At 35.8% G+C, this 16,722-nt stretch overlaps 1 protein-coding gene across 1 annotated transcript in view; it reads left to right on the top strand.

Annotated features, from left to right (window-relative positions):
- The window catches only part of oca2 (oculocutaneous albinism II), a 68,182-nt gene that overhangs the window by 34,940 nt on the left and 16,520 nt on the right, over positions 1 to 16,722 (top strand). The window contains exons 14-20 of the mRNA XM_059340491.1: positions 51 to 183; positions 2,298 to 2,445; positions 3,278 to 3,335; positions 3,517 to 3,625; positions 11,839 to 11,966; positions 13,238 to 13,297; positions 14,026 to 14,130. Coding sequence (XP_059196474.1) covers positions 51 to 183; positions 2,298 to 2,445; positions 3,278 to 3,335; positions 3,517 to 3,625; positions 11,839 to 11,966; positions 13,238 to 13,297; positions 14,026 to 14,130 — 741 coding nt within the window. The remainder of the gene's footprint in view (positions 1 to 50; positions 184 to 2,297; positions 2,446 to 3,277; positions 3,336 to 3,516; positions 3,626 to 11,838; positions 11,967 to 13,237; positions 13,298 to 14,025; positions 14,131 to 16,722) is intronic.

Below are 16,722 nucleotides of genomic sequence, written 5' to 3'. Positions count from 1 at the left end.
CTTGTGTTGTCTAACACATTATTATTATTATGATTATTTTTGTGTTACAGGGAATTGATTTTGCCAGTTTCACAGGCTACATGTTCCTGGGAATATGTCTCGTCCTCCTCACCTCCTTTCCTTTCCTGCGGATGCTCTACTGGAACAAAAAACTCTACAACAAAGAGTCCATTGAAATAGTTGGTGAGTTACAAAGAAGGGTGCAAGGGAGTTATCACGGCGTCACGGGGCTGAAATGTAAATTGTGGATGTAGCTTTTGAATATTAGTATGAACATGTGTGGCCAGTCAGTGACCTCTCAGAAACTTCATTAACTCTGCATTACAGCCTCGGCCCTCTATCTCCCACATATAATACATAGTGCCCTTTCAATTGAAATCCTCTGTCTCAGGTAATTTCCACAGTGTTGCTTTCACATCGTCCTCATCAGGTGAGCCCGGGATCTCAGATAAAACGCGTCCGGTTAATAAAAAGGGAGGATCTCTCCGTGGTCATGGTGTAATATATAAGGCGGTTTACAGCTACTTTTTAAGCTTAATTTTAGTCTCAAAACAAGTTTAATTAAAGCACTAATGGCGAAGTTCAACATCATTTACTGGGGTTTTCACCTTGTGCCTCTTTCTGCAGCTTGGCTCCCTCAAGAGTCTGATGACTCACCCAGTGTCCCAGGCACCACATGGCTCATCTGTAAAACCCCTTTACTCTGATGTTCAGCTGTTGGCTTTGACTAGAAAAAGAAAAAAGATAAGACAGAGAAAGAGAGAGAAACACACACAGAGACAGAGATAGAGATAGAGAGCAGCCTATCTTGATTTCACAATGTTTTTTTTCTGTTGTGAAATTGTATTAACCGTTCAGCTAATATAGTATTAGAAGTGTGCAGGGATGTCATTTTCTCTGCATCTGTATTCAGATAAAAGTCCCTCCTTAACAGCAATAATATTTGTGGGTCAGTTTGACTCGGGGCATGTTTAATTATCCAAAAGTGTCAGAAACCAAAAAATCCCAATATATATTGTTTATATTTCATTATTAACTCCATTACTAACTCACAGATCATGGTTCAATGAGGATAATTCACTCGTTTTTCATAAAAAACAAACAAACATGTCTTGTCACTTGCATTGGAAACCAAACTATTTATGATAAACATGTATGGAAAGAAAGAAAGTCCTTCAGATAAAGGGGATAATTTTATCATGATGCTTCGATTGTATTTATCAACATTTTGTCTGGGCCTTTAAATTAGAAAGTTAACGGAAACATTTCATATAATAGCCATTGGGCTTTCACAAATAACCTATTTGGATTTAGGTGCATCCCTGTCTGGTACACAGCAGTTCTTTTATATCTATCTCATTAATTATCCATTAACAGAAGAGAAAATTATTTGGCTATCCCTCAAGACTTGATACTGTCCAGACATTGTCCAGAGGTAGAGTAAGATCATTTAATAAGGGTAAAAACCACAGGGTGTGTTTAGTTTGGATAATAAGTGTGTCCTCTATCCTAGAATCTATACGCTGCTGCAGTAGATGTTTGCATACGACGCCCAGGGGGATGAAGATAATAGGCAAAGTCATAAAACAGAGAAATTGTTTCACAATCAGTGTTTACCCACAATAGTACAGTGAGAGAGCCTCAGCAGGGGATCATTAAAACAGAGACCACCGAGCTCACCACTCCGATCCCGTTTCAGCAGTGAGAAAGACCGACTGTTGTCCCACTGGAACCCCAGGCAGACTGAAAGAAGCCGTGGTGACCGTTCAATGCAGGGCTGATAGCCCCATCAGTAAATCCCGCCCCGTGGAGTTTCCGCTTCTCCCGCCAACCTGGCCTACCTAGGAGCTACACCAGCTCAAAGCCCCTGCTACGACTGGTAATTGTGCAGATTCGCTTACAGGAATGTTTTCTTCCTGTGCCAGTTAGATTCTATTAAGGTCACCTAGCAACCTCCCTGAAAATGGATGGCACCTACTGATATCTACACAGGCGTTCACCCCCTCAGGCTGCATCTCCTCTTCAACATTGGCTGCTCCTGAGCCGGTCAATGTGCCCATCGCCTGGCTGCATTAGTCCCTCTATGGGGGCTCACAGCATATTGACCGGAAACATTCTTTATATCCTCTCAGTAAGCCTCATCTCTTCAAGCTATTACCAACCAAATCCCTCCACGATAAACATGCTACATGCCGCAGTACTGCTAAGCTTCACCCGCTGTAATGACTGCATGTGTTTAACATGCACTAAACAGGTGGCTGCTTTCTCTCCTGCTCTGTTTGTCCTGTTTCCTCCAGAACTCAAGCACGAGATCTTGGTTTGGAGGCAGACGGCTCAGCGCATTAACCCCGCCAGCAGAGAGGAGACAGCTGTGAAATGCCTCCTGATGCAAAAAGTCCTCAACCTGGAAAGTCTGCTCCGCAAGATGATGAAGACCTTCCAAAGGTTAAAAGAAAACACTGAAAACAGAAAATATATCTGTCATTGTTGAGGATGTTTTTATCTCCTCTCACAGAAACACAATTTCTTACATATTTTTTGCTTATTTTTAAAGCAATCCCTTTTTTTCTTGCCAGAAGTCTAAAAAAGACATATGTGAATGAGACAAAGAATGCAGTATTTATCATAATATTGTCGATGATTTATTGTATGCTCATTAATGCACATTTAGTTGAGGTTATTTCACAGTTTAGGTTTTTGGTTTCATTATTCAACCGTTATGACTCACTCAGAGAAATGTCCACATTCAAATATTTGATATTTTTTAAAATTTTAATCTTTCACATGCCATTATATTTTCATCATGCCACTATTGTTTATTTATGAAAAAAAGAAAGAAAAGAAAACAATTTTCTGTATACTTGAGGCTTGGGGGATTTGTTTTTTTCTCTCCTCTACTTGTTGTCCCCTTCTGGGATATTTCAGTGCTTAGCAACAATATTGATTCTGATTTATTTTTGATGCATGAGAAAATAAATGAGAAAATGACTCAATCGTATGGAAAGTAGTAAAATCTACAATTTTGGAGCCTCTAAGAGGACTTCACATTGAAAGGCTGATAAAATAATGATATTATACTGTAATGGCCATGGATTGGTTTTAATGGTGTCTGTATTTTGGCTACTGCGAAATACACAAGTACAATATACTAAAAACAGCATTTATTATGTCTTATTATGTCTTGAACTAATGTTTTAAAAGAGAGTTATTAATCTATAATTAAATGTTTTTTCTGCTTTTAACACTAATTAATGTGAGATTAAAATGTGTCCGACAGACAAATTTCTCAAGAGGACAAGAACTGGGAGCAGAATATTCAGGAATTGCAAAAGAAGGTAAGTTTTCATCCTTCACCTCAGACAATCATTGTGACGGTGGTGCATCGATGTTATCAAAATAATGAAGCTGGCCGAGTCTGTGAAACTTCACTTGAGACAAATACCATCAGTTGTAGCATATGATAAAGCTGTAAAGCTTTTCCTGCCTTCAGACAGAATATGTTTTTCTCCTCCACAGCACAGAATAACCGACAAGGTCCTCTTGGTGAAGTGTGTGTCCGTCCTCAGCGTGGTGATTTTCATGTTCTTCCTCAACTCCTTCGTTCCCAGCATTCATCTTGAGCTCGGTATGCACAGCACTATGTCATTATCATGCTGTATCGGGTGGTTATGGGTTCTGTCATGTAATTATGAAACACAACTTCCTCTGTCCCTTGCATTTGAAATGAGCCCAAATAATGGGCTGAGTAGGAAATGCAAGCAACAAATTACATGGATACTGAGCTGCATTTAGACCCATTACTATCTATTATCTATTCATGTGGTGAATAATGTTCCTGCAGCACTTCAGTGTGCCCACTTGACCCCAAATTATGTTTTTAAATATCTTTTTGAAGGGTTTATTGACAAAAAATATGCAGAAAGAATTCAGATTGACACTCAAACAATGAGTGTTCATGTCACAATAACAGAAATAAATCACCAGAGAGAATCAGGAACAATCTAAAAGCTGTGTAAAATCACTATAAATCACTTAATGATGCCAGATTTCAACAAAATCCTCAACATTGGCAACCAAACGTACACACCAGTGATTTGTATTACTTTAAGGCTGCTACAGTCAATATGTTTATAATAACAACAGGTCAAATGGCAATGTGTAAGGTGAAAGACACTATTTATAGTTTTTAATTAAAAAAAGAAAGAAAAAAGAGACAATGCCATCATTAACTAATAAGAAAAAGCCAGCAAAACTATCCATTTTTTTAATTATTTAATACATACATTGAATAATTAAGACATGAAATAAAAAAACACATTAACGTAAAATGTCCCCAAGTTACTTATTTATATCTGATAAATTAAAATGATCAAAATGTAAAAAATAAAATGGTTATGTAAAAAGCTCTAAAATGTAGTAATTAGCTTAGATAAAAATAAAATATAATACATTTCATACATACATATAATAAAATTAACAATAATTACTCGAAAAATAAAATATTTTATACAACACAGTTGTGGATTAAAATTTTGCAATAATTTAAATGTAAAAAATGCATTAAAAATAAAAATAAATATTTTTTTGCAATAAGGTCAATTAATTTGATAGATAACTTAAAATACTTAAAATGTTAAAAAAAATACAGTTATGTAAAAACAATTATAAAACAAGTAGATGGTGGGAAATTGAGTTCATTAAGAAGATGCTGTATTTTGTTCCAGTGTACTAAAATTAAAAGCAGTTTTTCAAAGTTCAGAGCTAATTAATGGAACATACAGGAGACAGCCAGTGGAGCATGTCTGATAAAACCCATCTGAGCTATGAAGCAATTCTGAGAGGTAGTATGGTAATTTTACAGTAAGGGCTTTATAGATAAAAATATTCCAGGGAGTATAACGTCCCTCCTGGAGAGAAGACCACTCAACACTATCAGAAACAAAGTACCATGGACGTCACCACCAATAAATCTCAAAGCAGTCCAGAGTTGAAAAGTACACATGCCTACACTGTTAAAAGAAAACTGTAAAATCTGCTGTAGCTTGCTGGCAGCAATTAGCAAGTAAGTTACTGTAGTTCATTCTATTACAGCACCTAAAAAATACTGTAACTGGGATTACAGTAATAATCACAGTACTGTAACCATTATTACAGTAATATTCAAAATACTGTAACTGTCATCACAGTAATAAGTTGCTGTATTTTTTATTACAGCAAATATTTTTAGGTTACTGTAACATACATTACTGCATATTTTTTATACTGTAAATGAATAACTAAAATATCTACATAATGCAAAATGAAGACACTTTTTTGTCACCAAAAATAATTATTTAATTTATACGGATGCAATAATTCTCATCATTATTCATTTTCATTTTGTAAACATTTTTTTTTTAAACAACAACACTATTCTGAACATAAATATCTTACCCTCACAATGTAGATTGCATGGTCTCAAACAGATAAAGAATCACTGTTTTTTTTTTAAATTTCTGACCATGTAACATTGCTGTGTAGGTTCGATCTCTGGGTCTCTCATAAGCATAATTTTATCCATAGATAAACTCTAAAAACACACTGTAGACTTCCTGCTCAGCACCAAACGGCAGACAGAACAATTTGGCGACTAGCAGGTAAAGAAAGTGGACCATTAGCAGCTGACGAGCCAGATATGTTTTTGGGGGTTCCCACTGGTCTCCAGTAGTGACCAAACACAGATAAAATAGGAGTCCAATGTTTTTAATTTGAGGTCTTACTGCAGAATATTCAATGTGAAGGGAGGAAAAATTATAAATAAGTTTTGGAGTCAAAGGTTATAATATGGTTCCCACACCTGTACCACACCAAACTCCATGAGAAAAAAGTTGAAATGTCGAGAATAAAGTTGATATACAATGTTAAATATTGAAGTTATTGCTCATTTTGTGACATTTATGAAAATCAGGTTGTAGCTTGAAGTCTACCTTACTGTTCCGATAGACTCTGTTTCTCTCAACTTTATTCTCGACATCTCGACTTTATTCTCGTTATTTCGACTTTATTCTCAACATCTCAACTTTATTCTCAACATCTCGACTTTATTCTCGTCATCTCAACTTTATTCTCATCATTTCGACTTTATTCTCGTCATCTCAACTTTATTCTCATCATTTCGACTTTATTCTTGTCATCTCGACTTTATTCTCATCATCTTGGCTTTATTCTCATAATTTCGACTTTATTCTCGTCATCTCAACTTTATTCTTGTCATCTCAACTTTATTCTCGTCATCTCGACTTTATTCTCATCATTTCGACTTTATTCTCATCATTTCGACTTTATTCTCATCGTCTCCACTTTATTCTCGTCATCTCAACTTTATTCTGGTCATTTTGACTTTTTATTCTTGTCATCTTAACTTTATTCTCGTTATTTCAACTTTATTCTTGTCATCTCGACTTTATTCTCATCATCCTGACTTTATTCTCAACATCTCAACTTTATTCTCGTTATTTGAACTTTATTCTCGTCATCTCAACTTTATTCTCGTCATCTCAACTTTATCCTCGTTATTTCTACTTTATTCTTGTCACTTCAACTTTATTCTTGTTATTTCAACTTTATTCTTGTCATTTCGACTTTATTCTCAACATTTCAACTTTATTCTCGTCATCTCAACTTTATTCATGTTATTTCGACTTTAATCTTGTCATCTGAACTTTATTCTCGTTATTTTGACTTTATTCTTGTCATCTCAACTTTATTCTTGCCATTTTGACTTTATTCTCATCATTTCTACTTTTTTCTCGAACTGTATAATAAAAAAAATACTCATCATTATTTTTTTCTCCTACCTGGCCCCAATCCTCTTCCGTAGATGTCTCACGTCTGTATACGACTGTTTCCACTTTTGTCCTCTTAAAAAATTTTTCGGTTCGTCAGATATGAAAACTTGTTTACGGGTTCTTTACCCTGTTGATAGAGCATTTCACCATACAGCAGCTTTCAGACATTTTTCTATTGTTTGAACAGATGGAATTGACAAGGAGACTCCTTCATTCAGTACAAAGTCAGTGGAGAGAGATGGATTGTTTGTTGGAGGTGTGCTCTGTCTCTATAAAGAACATCTGAATTAATATGATAGGATGTTTTTTTCCAGTCTCTAAACAGGCCTGCCTTTATATTTTGAGCATGTTAGTAAATGTGGACAAGGGGGTTAGGTTGAGGGTTATATCTTGTCCGTCTGACACTCCTGACTGAAATGTCTCTGATGTGTGCTCAGTAAATGACCTTAACAGCGTCTCATTAATGCTAACACTGTCCCTAAATGAAGATGGCTGTCTTCATACCCACCCTGTCATCTCTCCCTTGGCTGCTGAGGCCGCTCAGCCACCAAACATGCTCAGTTAATTACAGGCGCGGCACAGGTTACCTCCCAGTGACATTTAATAAATGGGAATGACCCCACAGCAGCGTGTTTTCTGTCCCCGTGGAGGGACAGGCGCCTGTCCAAACACGGCTCTCATTAATGCATGCAGGTCACAGTCAGGGCTGAATACGACAGCGAGCCCAGTCTATTCAGTCACACGTGTTTTAAAAATTGAGCCTCATTAAAATTTCATTAGCTTCACACTGTAAGATTTAATTTCAGTCTGATTATTGCTGATCCCTCTAATGTAGCTGTGATTATGTAACTTACAACTGTGGTTTGGATGAAACTTTATTGATCCACATGCAGAAATCAGGAGAGCGCTTCAGTGAAAAATGCAACACAGTGTAGATGGTAAAGTGGAAAATATAGGTAAGAAATTATTCCACAGATTGATCGTCAATAGAGACGTATTCATTTTTAGAAATTCTTACTGTGATTAACCTTGTACAGCCCTTAAAAAAATGTTAAAATGTAAAATAAATAAAAAATAATAATAATTGTGATGTTAAAATAGTTGTATTTTAAATTAAGGTCTTTCCAATCTACATTAAAATAGTTTAAAAATACATTTTTTATGAAAAACGAGTGAATTATCCTCATTGAACCATGATCTGTGAGGGGTAAAGAACAGCATTGCACTAAATATTGAGTGAAATGGTTATTAATGGAGTTATTAATGTAATATAAATAATGTTTATTGGGATTTTTTGGTTTCTGACACTTTTGGATAATTAAACATGCCTCGGGTCAAATTGACCCATCAACATTATTGCTGTTCCTGAGAAACGAACATAACAGGAGGGTTAACACAGCCAAAATGATTAAAGGGTTACATTCCAAAACTGAAATTACTTTGAATGTTTGGCAAGAAAGAATCCCAGTTTCCTATCTAACCATATGATTACTAGTGTACAAGATGCTCGAGCTGGAGCACAAATCTCTTTTGGCCTTGTGTTCATTTATTTTGTTCTATGTACCTTATGGACAACGGTGATAAGGCATTTTTCACAGCACATTTCCTGTCTCAGACACTGTTGTCGTGCGTATGATAGATGAGTCTATCATAAACTGCTCAGACTTGCCTAAAAGCTCTTTTTAATTGGAGAGCTCTTTGGGTTTGTTATCTGCTGCTGCGTGCTCCCGGCTCTGTTCAGGATGCAGATTCAGGAAATATATCAATGTTGTGAGCAAATCAAAAGTGTCATATTTTGCTCTATATATTTTATCATCTGCTGCTTGACTGAATCAGAGGAGTTTGCCTTGGTTATTGAGATACTTATTCTGATTTATCTACTTGTTTTTTTTACATTGTGCTTGGGAAAGTTTGAAACATTTTTCAGTTGTTGGATCTATGGAGCTCTATTGGAAAAAGATGACACAAACATCAGAAGAAGTCAAGTTAAATAAAAATGACACATATATTATATTAACATTTGCTTTCAGTGTCACATTAAAGTGTAGTGAGTTAACTCTAATTTAGCTCTGTAATGTTATATTGGTGATTAGATTTGGCCGTATGAAAACATGACATTTAATCAACAAAATAAGTAGGCAGATTGTGATAACTGTTATGGTGCCTGGCAGTTCAGAAACATTTGTATTCATAACATGTTTGTGCTTCGAAACCAGCAGTGTTCAGTATTCAGATCTCTTACTTAAGTAAAAGTATTAATACCACACTATGAAATTACTCCATTACAAGTGAAAGTCCTGCATTCAAAACTTACTGAAAAAAATAGTACAAAAGTACCAGCATCAAAATGTACTTAAAGTATCAAAAGTAAAAGTACTCATTGTGCAGAATGGACCCACTCAGATTGTTTTAAATATTCTGAATATATTATTGGAGTATTATTATTGATGCATTTATATAAGCAAAGTTTGAATTTTCTCAGACTAGGCCTCATTTAAACCACTTAATATAATATATAATTATGAGGTTTAATTAAAAAATGTCTAATCACTTTAAATTAATAATGTATTTTTATGTTAAATCTCGACTAAAGCTGTCAGCTACATGTAGTGGAGTAAAAAGTACAATCTTCGCCCATAAAATGTAGTGTAGTAGAAGTATAAAGTTACATTAAATGGAAATACTCAAGTAAAGTACAAGTACCTCAAAACTATACTTACTTAAGTAAATGTACTTCGTTACTTTCCACTCCTGTTCAAAACGCACAATGCCAACATTTATTCTGGTAACTGGGTTGCTAAATCCTAAACTCTGCACCTTTCTGGGTGATATGTTGCCCCTCTGCCAAATTTTATGAAATGGAAGTGAATTACCTTTATAAATGAAAACGATAGAATCAAAATTTTATGCAGTTGCTCATAGTCAATAGCCATTTTCAGCTAACTTTGACCCACATCTATCCAAAAATTTAGAAATCTCTGTCATCTAGAGACTAAAATTGATGCTGGAGAACCAAACTGCCTGTTAAAAAACACATTTCCAGCTCTTGCTCTTGCTGAACTCTACGAGGAACACCTCAGCAGGCTCTGATCATGTAAACATGCTGCGAGGCTGCAGACGTGTTGAGCCTCTCTTTCACTCTTCAGTCTCTAATCTTCCCTCTTTGTGTCCTTCCATCGCTCTTCTTTCTTCACTAATTCCCATCAGTTGGGAAATTATTTCCCCAAAGGCCTCGGCCAAGCCAATTACTGGTGCTCACCTGTTTAATCAAATTTTCTCCAAGTGGATGCACACTCTTCCCTCTTTCAAAAACACTCTCTCATAGTAAATATCAGCAGGCTGGTGCCAATTTTTGTCCTCTAGACCAGAATGTGTTGAAATTACATTTTCGTGATAATGAATGCTTCAGCAAACCCACCATGACAGACCGAATACTTCATTCTTTGTCTTCAACAAGTACCACTTCATGGTCTGATCTGTTTATTAGATTATACTGAGGGCACGTGTTGAACACGCCGCGCCAGATTGAATTCTCACATGTTGATTTTCATTTTCACACGTACATTTGACATTTGAGCAAATATAGTCATGGAAAAAATTATTAGACCACCCTTTTTCTTCAATTTCTTGTTAATTTAATGCCTGCTACAACTAAATGTACATTTGTTTATAGAAATATAATGATATAACAAAAAAAGCTCTTAAGAGTTTAATTTAAGAGCTGATATCTAGAAAATGTCTAGATATCAGCTCTTAAATTAAGCTCTAATGAGCTATTTTTGTTGTTATCATTATATTTGTCAAAACAAATGTACCTTTAGTTGTACCAGGCATTAAAATGAACAATAAACTGAAGAAAACAAAGGTGGTCTAAAAGTGTTTTCCATGAGTGTATATTAATAATAATTATTTAACCAGGTAAAGACTCATTGGGATTAGAATTCGCAATGGCGACCTGACCAGAAAGGCGGCATGAACGTCATCATAACAAAAGCTGTTACACACTACAGCTGAGTGAGCCCTATACCAGCTGAAAATGCAGCAAAAAGACAACAGTTATAATGCATTAACATGTAGCATTTATAAACGATTTGCAAAGATAGAAATGAGAAATGAACGACTACACTGTTGTTTTTACGGTAAAAAACTTGGTTGCAAGAACTTTATCGTAATAAATACAGTAGAACTTTTTTTAATATTACGGTAAAAAGATAGTGACACTGTTGATTTCATGTTTAAGATTGCCATTTTATTCTATTTTTTACCGTATAAATAAAAAGTTTTTCCATCAAAAGAAATGCTGTTTTGCCATATAATTGACAAGAAAATACTTTATAAATGCTGCATAAATTAAAGATTTTACCATTAAATATTACAGTATATTTTTGTTAGAGATATGGTGTTTAGTACATTTAACTGTTAGAAAAAGTATTTTTTATAAAAGGTAACTGCAAAAATTACAGTGATAATTGTATATATATTACAGTATATTTTTGTTACAAACACAGCGTCAGTGAATTTTACAGTAGAGTAATGTATTTTTCCAAAAAAAAAACCTGTAAAAAATACTGTTTTAGGTGATATATATACATTTACGGTGTTTCATTGCTACTGAAACTGAATTAACCCATTTATCATTTCACAGTCTTTTACTGTCATGGTTTAGCAGTTTTTCACCGTAAAATCTACAGACACTTTTTACAGTGTAGATAAAAAAAATCGCAGTGGTAGCATCTGCAACATTTAATAAGAGACGCTGTTCTTTTTGAGAGTTGTGATTAAAGAGTAATTTAAGTGAACAGAGAGCAGATGGAACTGCATTTCATTGGATTAATTAACACTTTTTAATAATTCAAAAAGTCTCCTAAGTAACCCCACGTGTCATGTGCGGTATGTCTTGTTATAAATCTGTAAAAATGTGCCTGTTGGATGAGACTATGAATATGTTTTTATGTGTGTGAGAGTGTTTTCCAACTCTAAAGCTGCTGGTGTTTCTTGCTCTCTCTCTCAGGTTGGATTGCTATCCTGGGTGCACTGTGGCTTTTGGTTCTGGCTGACATTCAGGATTTTGAGATCATCTTGCACCGGGTGGAGTGGGCCACGTTACTGTTCTTTGCTGCCCTCTTCGTTTTAATGGAGGTATTTAACCCTAAGAGAGCCAGTTAAATAGAGGCTGTAGTGGGCTCAGTTTAAAGCCATGTTGTGATATCTTGTTGAGAAGGGGGCCAATTAAGATAAGATAAAATAGAATTTTATTAATCCCTGAGGAAATTCTGGTTCCAGATTACAGATTTTTTTTTTTGCCTAAATCTTCTCCTCATGACGCCGGCCACCTATGGTAAAATCGCCTACATCCTCAGTTGATCAGATCATGTGATTTTACCCCTTTAAGCTAATGGCCTATGTCAAGTGTGTGACTTAAGCGCATTTATTATGCCAAAGTCAAAATAAAACGTGACTGAGGCAAATTTTTGAACATGCCTTTGTGACTTACGCAAGATATGGTAACACTTTATTTTGAAGGTGTCTACATAAGAGTGACATGAGCATGTCATAAACATGACATGGGATGTGTCATCAACATTAATGACACTGCTCATGATACTTGTCATGCCACTGGAAAGCTGGGGATCTAGTGGATTCAATTTACCCAACGTTATTCATGTGTGATGTTAGTCCAGTGGTGGAATATACTAAGTACATTTACTCTAGTACTGTACAATTTTGAGGTACTTGTACCCTACATTTTGAGGCAACAGTATATAAATATATAGTAAAATATATATTTATAAATGTATATAAAAGTATAAATAGTTAAAAGAGCCATGTCTTCTCAAAATGAATGTGCTTACATATATGATAATCAGTAATAATAATAATAATCTAATAATTTATTTGGAATAAATACAACAATCTGAGTGGGTCCATTTTGCGACAAGTACTTTTACTTTTGATACTTTAAGTACGTTTTGATGCTGATACTTCTGTACTTTTACTTAAGTAAGTTTGAATGCAGAACTTTACTTTTAGTGGAGTAATTTCACAGTGTGGTAGTAGTACTGTGTTAGTCCCCATAGCAGCCATTTCATTGTAGTGAGAGCATTTTCTGAAACTTGACCACACTGTATAAAATGACCTGCTAAATGATCAGCAAAATCATTTCACTCTGTTTTATTTATATTTTGTCCCAACTTTTTTTTAATCAGGGTTGAAATGGCTGTGTGAATGTTTGCATATTTATTTTGTACTATATGTCTATACTAATAACAGAAATAGATTTGTCTCTGTCTACTTAATGGCCGCTAAATAAAAACCAAATTGCTTTTCTTCTCTTGGTTTAATCCCACCTGTAACTAATTCTCCTCAGATCTTTTTTTCCCCATATTAATCTTCTCCTCTTCATTTTTCAGGCTTTGGCCCAGCTGCAGCTTATCGACTATATTGGAGAACAGACAGCACTGCTTATAAAAGTGAGTTTTTCTCTTTGATTCTCAAACCTAACAATCATCTCTCAGGTCTGCATGCAACTGGCATAATTGATAATTGGGCACAGGTGACATGATATTGCATTTCATGCATATTGATCCTTTTGTTTTGCACTGGTCTGAATTCAATTATTTTGTGTGCATCTGATTCCTGTTAGCAGTTGAAGGGTAATTTTCAGCCATATTCTAGCCTGATGCATGATGCAAGCGAGGTGTCTGTTAGCAGAGAATTGCAGCGGTAATAGATACGTCAGGTTGTGTTTAGACAGTGGGCCTCTGTAAGTCTAATAATCACACATGACAGGGGGAGTGCTGTTCATGGTTTCTGACCTACACAGCCTCCCCAAACAATGGACAACATGCTGGGTGGAATTGCATGGCCTTTCTGTGTCGATATAAGGAGAGGACAGGTGAAAGAAAGAGATATTGCCTCTGTTAACCCGGCCATACATACCTAACATCATCTTGTCACATGTGGAGAAGCGGCTTCGCTGTGTGTGTTTCAGACGAGATCGGTGATAAAACTCGTGTCACACATTCAAACAGCTTCATCCTCTCAGCCTCGCCTCCCCGAGGAGAGGTTCAGTGTCAAAGAATGAACATAATTGGTGTGTTTGATTTAAATCAGTGATAGGCTGAGGGGGGGGCGGGTGCATCTGAGTGGCAGTGAAAGTAGCAGTTATCTGTCACTGTTATTATCTCCTCTCTCTCAGGCGGTGCCAGAAGACCAGCGCTTGGCTATAGCCATTATCTTGGTGATGTGGGTCTCGGCTCTGGCTTCTTCTCTCATTGACAACATTCCCTTCACTGCCACCATGGTAAGAAGCCTCAGCATGATGCCTTAGTTTCACACTCCAGGTTATTGTTGAGGAATCACACTTCAAACAAATCAACTGTATACATAAAGCAGTAAAGAACCAGTCCCAAATCACTTGACTTGAGATCAGTTTCACTATCATTTATTAATTTTTATTAATTTTACTTTGAACAAATGTATTAAATGCTAGTTGACAATAGGGATGGGCGTTTGGAAGAAACCTACCAACTCGATTATCTATAACGTTAACGATCAATTAATTGATTAATCGCTGCATGCATACATGGGCAAAATAAAGATATTTATACAGTACTATGCGGACGCTTTTATTTTGAAAGGACGAAAAGGGACTTGATCCTGTCGATCGTTAAACTAACTCACGTGAGACTAAACTGTTTGAACGTCAAGGAGTTCAATGTTTTATCTTTTAGCCCCAGAAGAGGCATGAGGTTAGTTTTGTTTCATGCAGAGAGCTAGTTTTGTTCAAATTAATAATCCTGTATTTCTCTGTGTTTATTATATTATATATATATATTATAAACACAGACAAATGTATAATTGTTATTGCATTTCAGTTTGCAAACTATAGCTTTATCCAACTTAATTCTCAGCTCATTGGCTGATTGACGTACGGCTGCAGAACTGAACGCTCGGCCGTGTTTCAGTTCTGTGAGTACTGATACGCTGTCAGCGATAAAACTAAAATAAAAAAATACACAGACTGATTAAAAATTCCACGTGATCGACCACATTCTTAACCACCATTAGTCGATCATCAATTAATTATTCCCATCCTGGTTTACGTCACCTCAGAGTTTTTATTTTTGCTGCAATGCAAACAGAAAAGTATGTTGTTCTCAGGTGAACTCCACAGTGGGCAGTTCCTCTCAGGATGAACATTTACCTACATTACCTAGACCATTTGCACACTTATGTCAAACAGAAAACTTGCTGCTGCTAATACTGACTGTCTTGCACTATTACAACTTCTAACTTATACCTATACATAACTTTGCTGCTACTTCTTACATTTACGCTGTGAACTCTTTATCTTATTGTTTATTTTAATGTCAGTAAATGTCTTCATCTACTGTGCACTTTATTTATTGTCTACTTTAGTGTTAGGACAGGTTTGTCTCTATTTGTTGCCTGTAATTGTTGCCTGTGCTCTTTTTACTTTAGTGTTAGAAATGTCTTGTCTTCACCGTGGGGTAGTTAGAAAAGTAATATCAATTATTTTGTATGTCTGTGACATTGACCCATCCATCCACCCAAACACCCTCTCTATGCGGAATTTGCTCCTATCATAATTACTACAGCTACTAAAAAATGTACGCCTTACAATAAATGTAAATATAATATAGGACTTCTCAAAGTGTATGGATAACAAACCCGATGTGTTATTAGGTTTACATGAAAAGACCAGAAAAAAACAAACATTGATCCAAATGCAAATAACATCCTAATTTATGTTTTACTTTAAGTTAAGTTGTGAGTGAATAACATACTGTACCGGACATTCAACAGCTGTTATAATATAGCAGGATCCAGAAAGATTCCCAGATATGAGAATCATGAATTTACAGCTACAGTAGTTAAGCTGTGAGGACAAATTTCACATCTAATTGTGTTACAAATATCAGACCAACTTTGCACTGCTTTTGCTGTCAGCTGTCTGTTTTGCTGAGAATCAGTAGACTGAACAGAGATCAATGTTTTAGAGGGGCACCAGTCTGCTCAATTATAATGAGAGTAAGGAAAGGAAAAGTGGTTTTCCGACTGACAGAATGAGATGATGCTCGCAAAAATTAAGCAGTCAGATTTTTGACTAGCCAGCCACTGTATCGAGGTCTTTTCTTTTTATATGTCTTTTCCTCTGATTGTTCTTTCATGCTCCTCGCCTCCCTGCTTTTCAGGCAAGTGTGGTTCGACCAATAAAAGAAGACTTCAAATTGCATCCGTTTTCAATCCAGTGAGCAGCTGATAAGAAAGCATGCCCTGATTGTCACAATAAATTTAGGACGAGAAAATACTTATTTTACCCCCTTCAGATCAGAAAATTAAATGTATGAATTAATCAATTAAGAGTGTCTTTTAAATGTACTTTACAAAGGCTAGTTAGACAGTTTTTGGGAAATATGCTTCTGTGCTTTTTTTGTTCAGAGACGAGAAGATTGACACTGCTTCAGTGTTTGTACAGGAACGTCAAAGCTACAGCTAGCAGCAGTTACTTTAGATTGGCAAGACTGGAAACGGGTAGCAGCTAGCCTGGCTCTGTCCAGGTGAAAGTGCATACCTGCAGCTCTAAAGCTCACAAATTAACATGTTATATTATGTGTTTATTGCATCTGTATAAAACTGGAGTGGATTCAGTCACTGATAGGATACAATTTGTGGTTTGATGAAGTAGGAGAACAAGTGAAGAAGTGATTGTTTAAAGCGAATTTATTAGACTGGGCAACTTATATATTGTGGTGTTGGCATAGTGCCAGTTATTCTTGGAACATGACAACACTAAAACATTATCCATACATGGAATCTATTGTAACTGTTTAGCTGTAAACAGGTTTGTGACCTGGTGCCTTTTTAAAAA

This window comes from Centropristis striata, chromosome 9 (genome assembly GCF_030273125.1).
Source record: "Centropristis striata isolate RG_2023a ecotype Rhode Island chromosome 9, C.striata_1.0, whole genome shotgun sequence".
In the NCBI taxonomy this organism is placed as follows: Eukaryota; Metazoa; Chordata; class Actinopteri; order Perciformes; family Serranidae; genus Centropristis; species Centropristis striata.
This window is presented reverse-complemented; position numbering and strand designations above follow the sequence as displayed.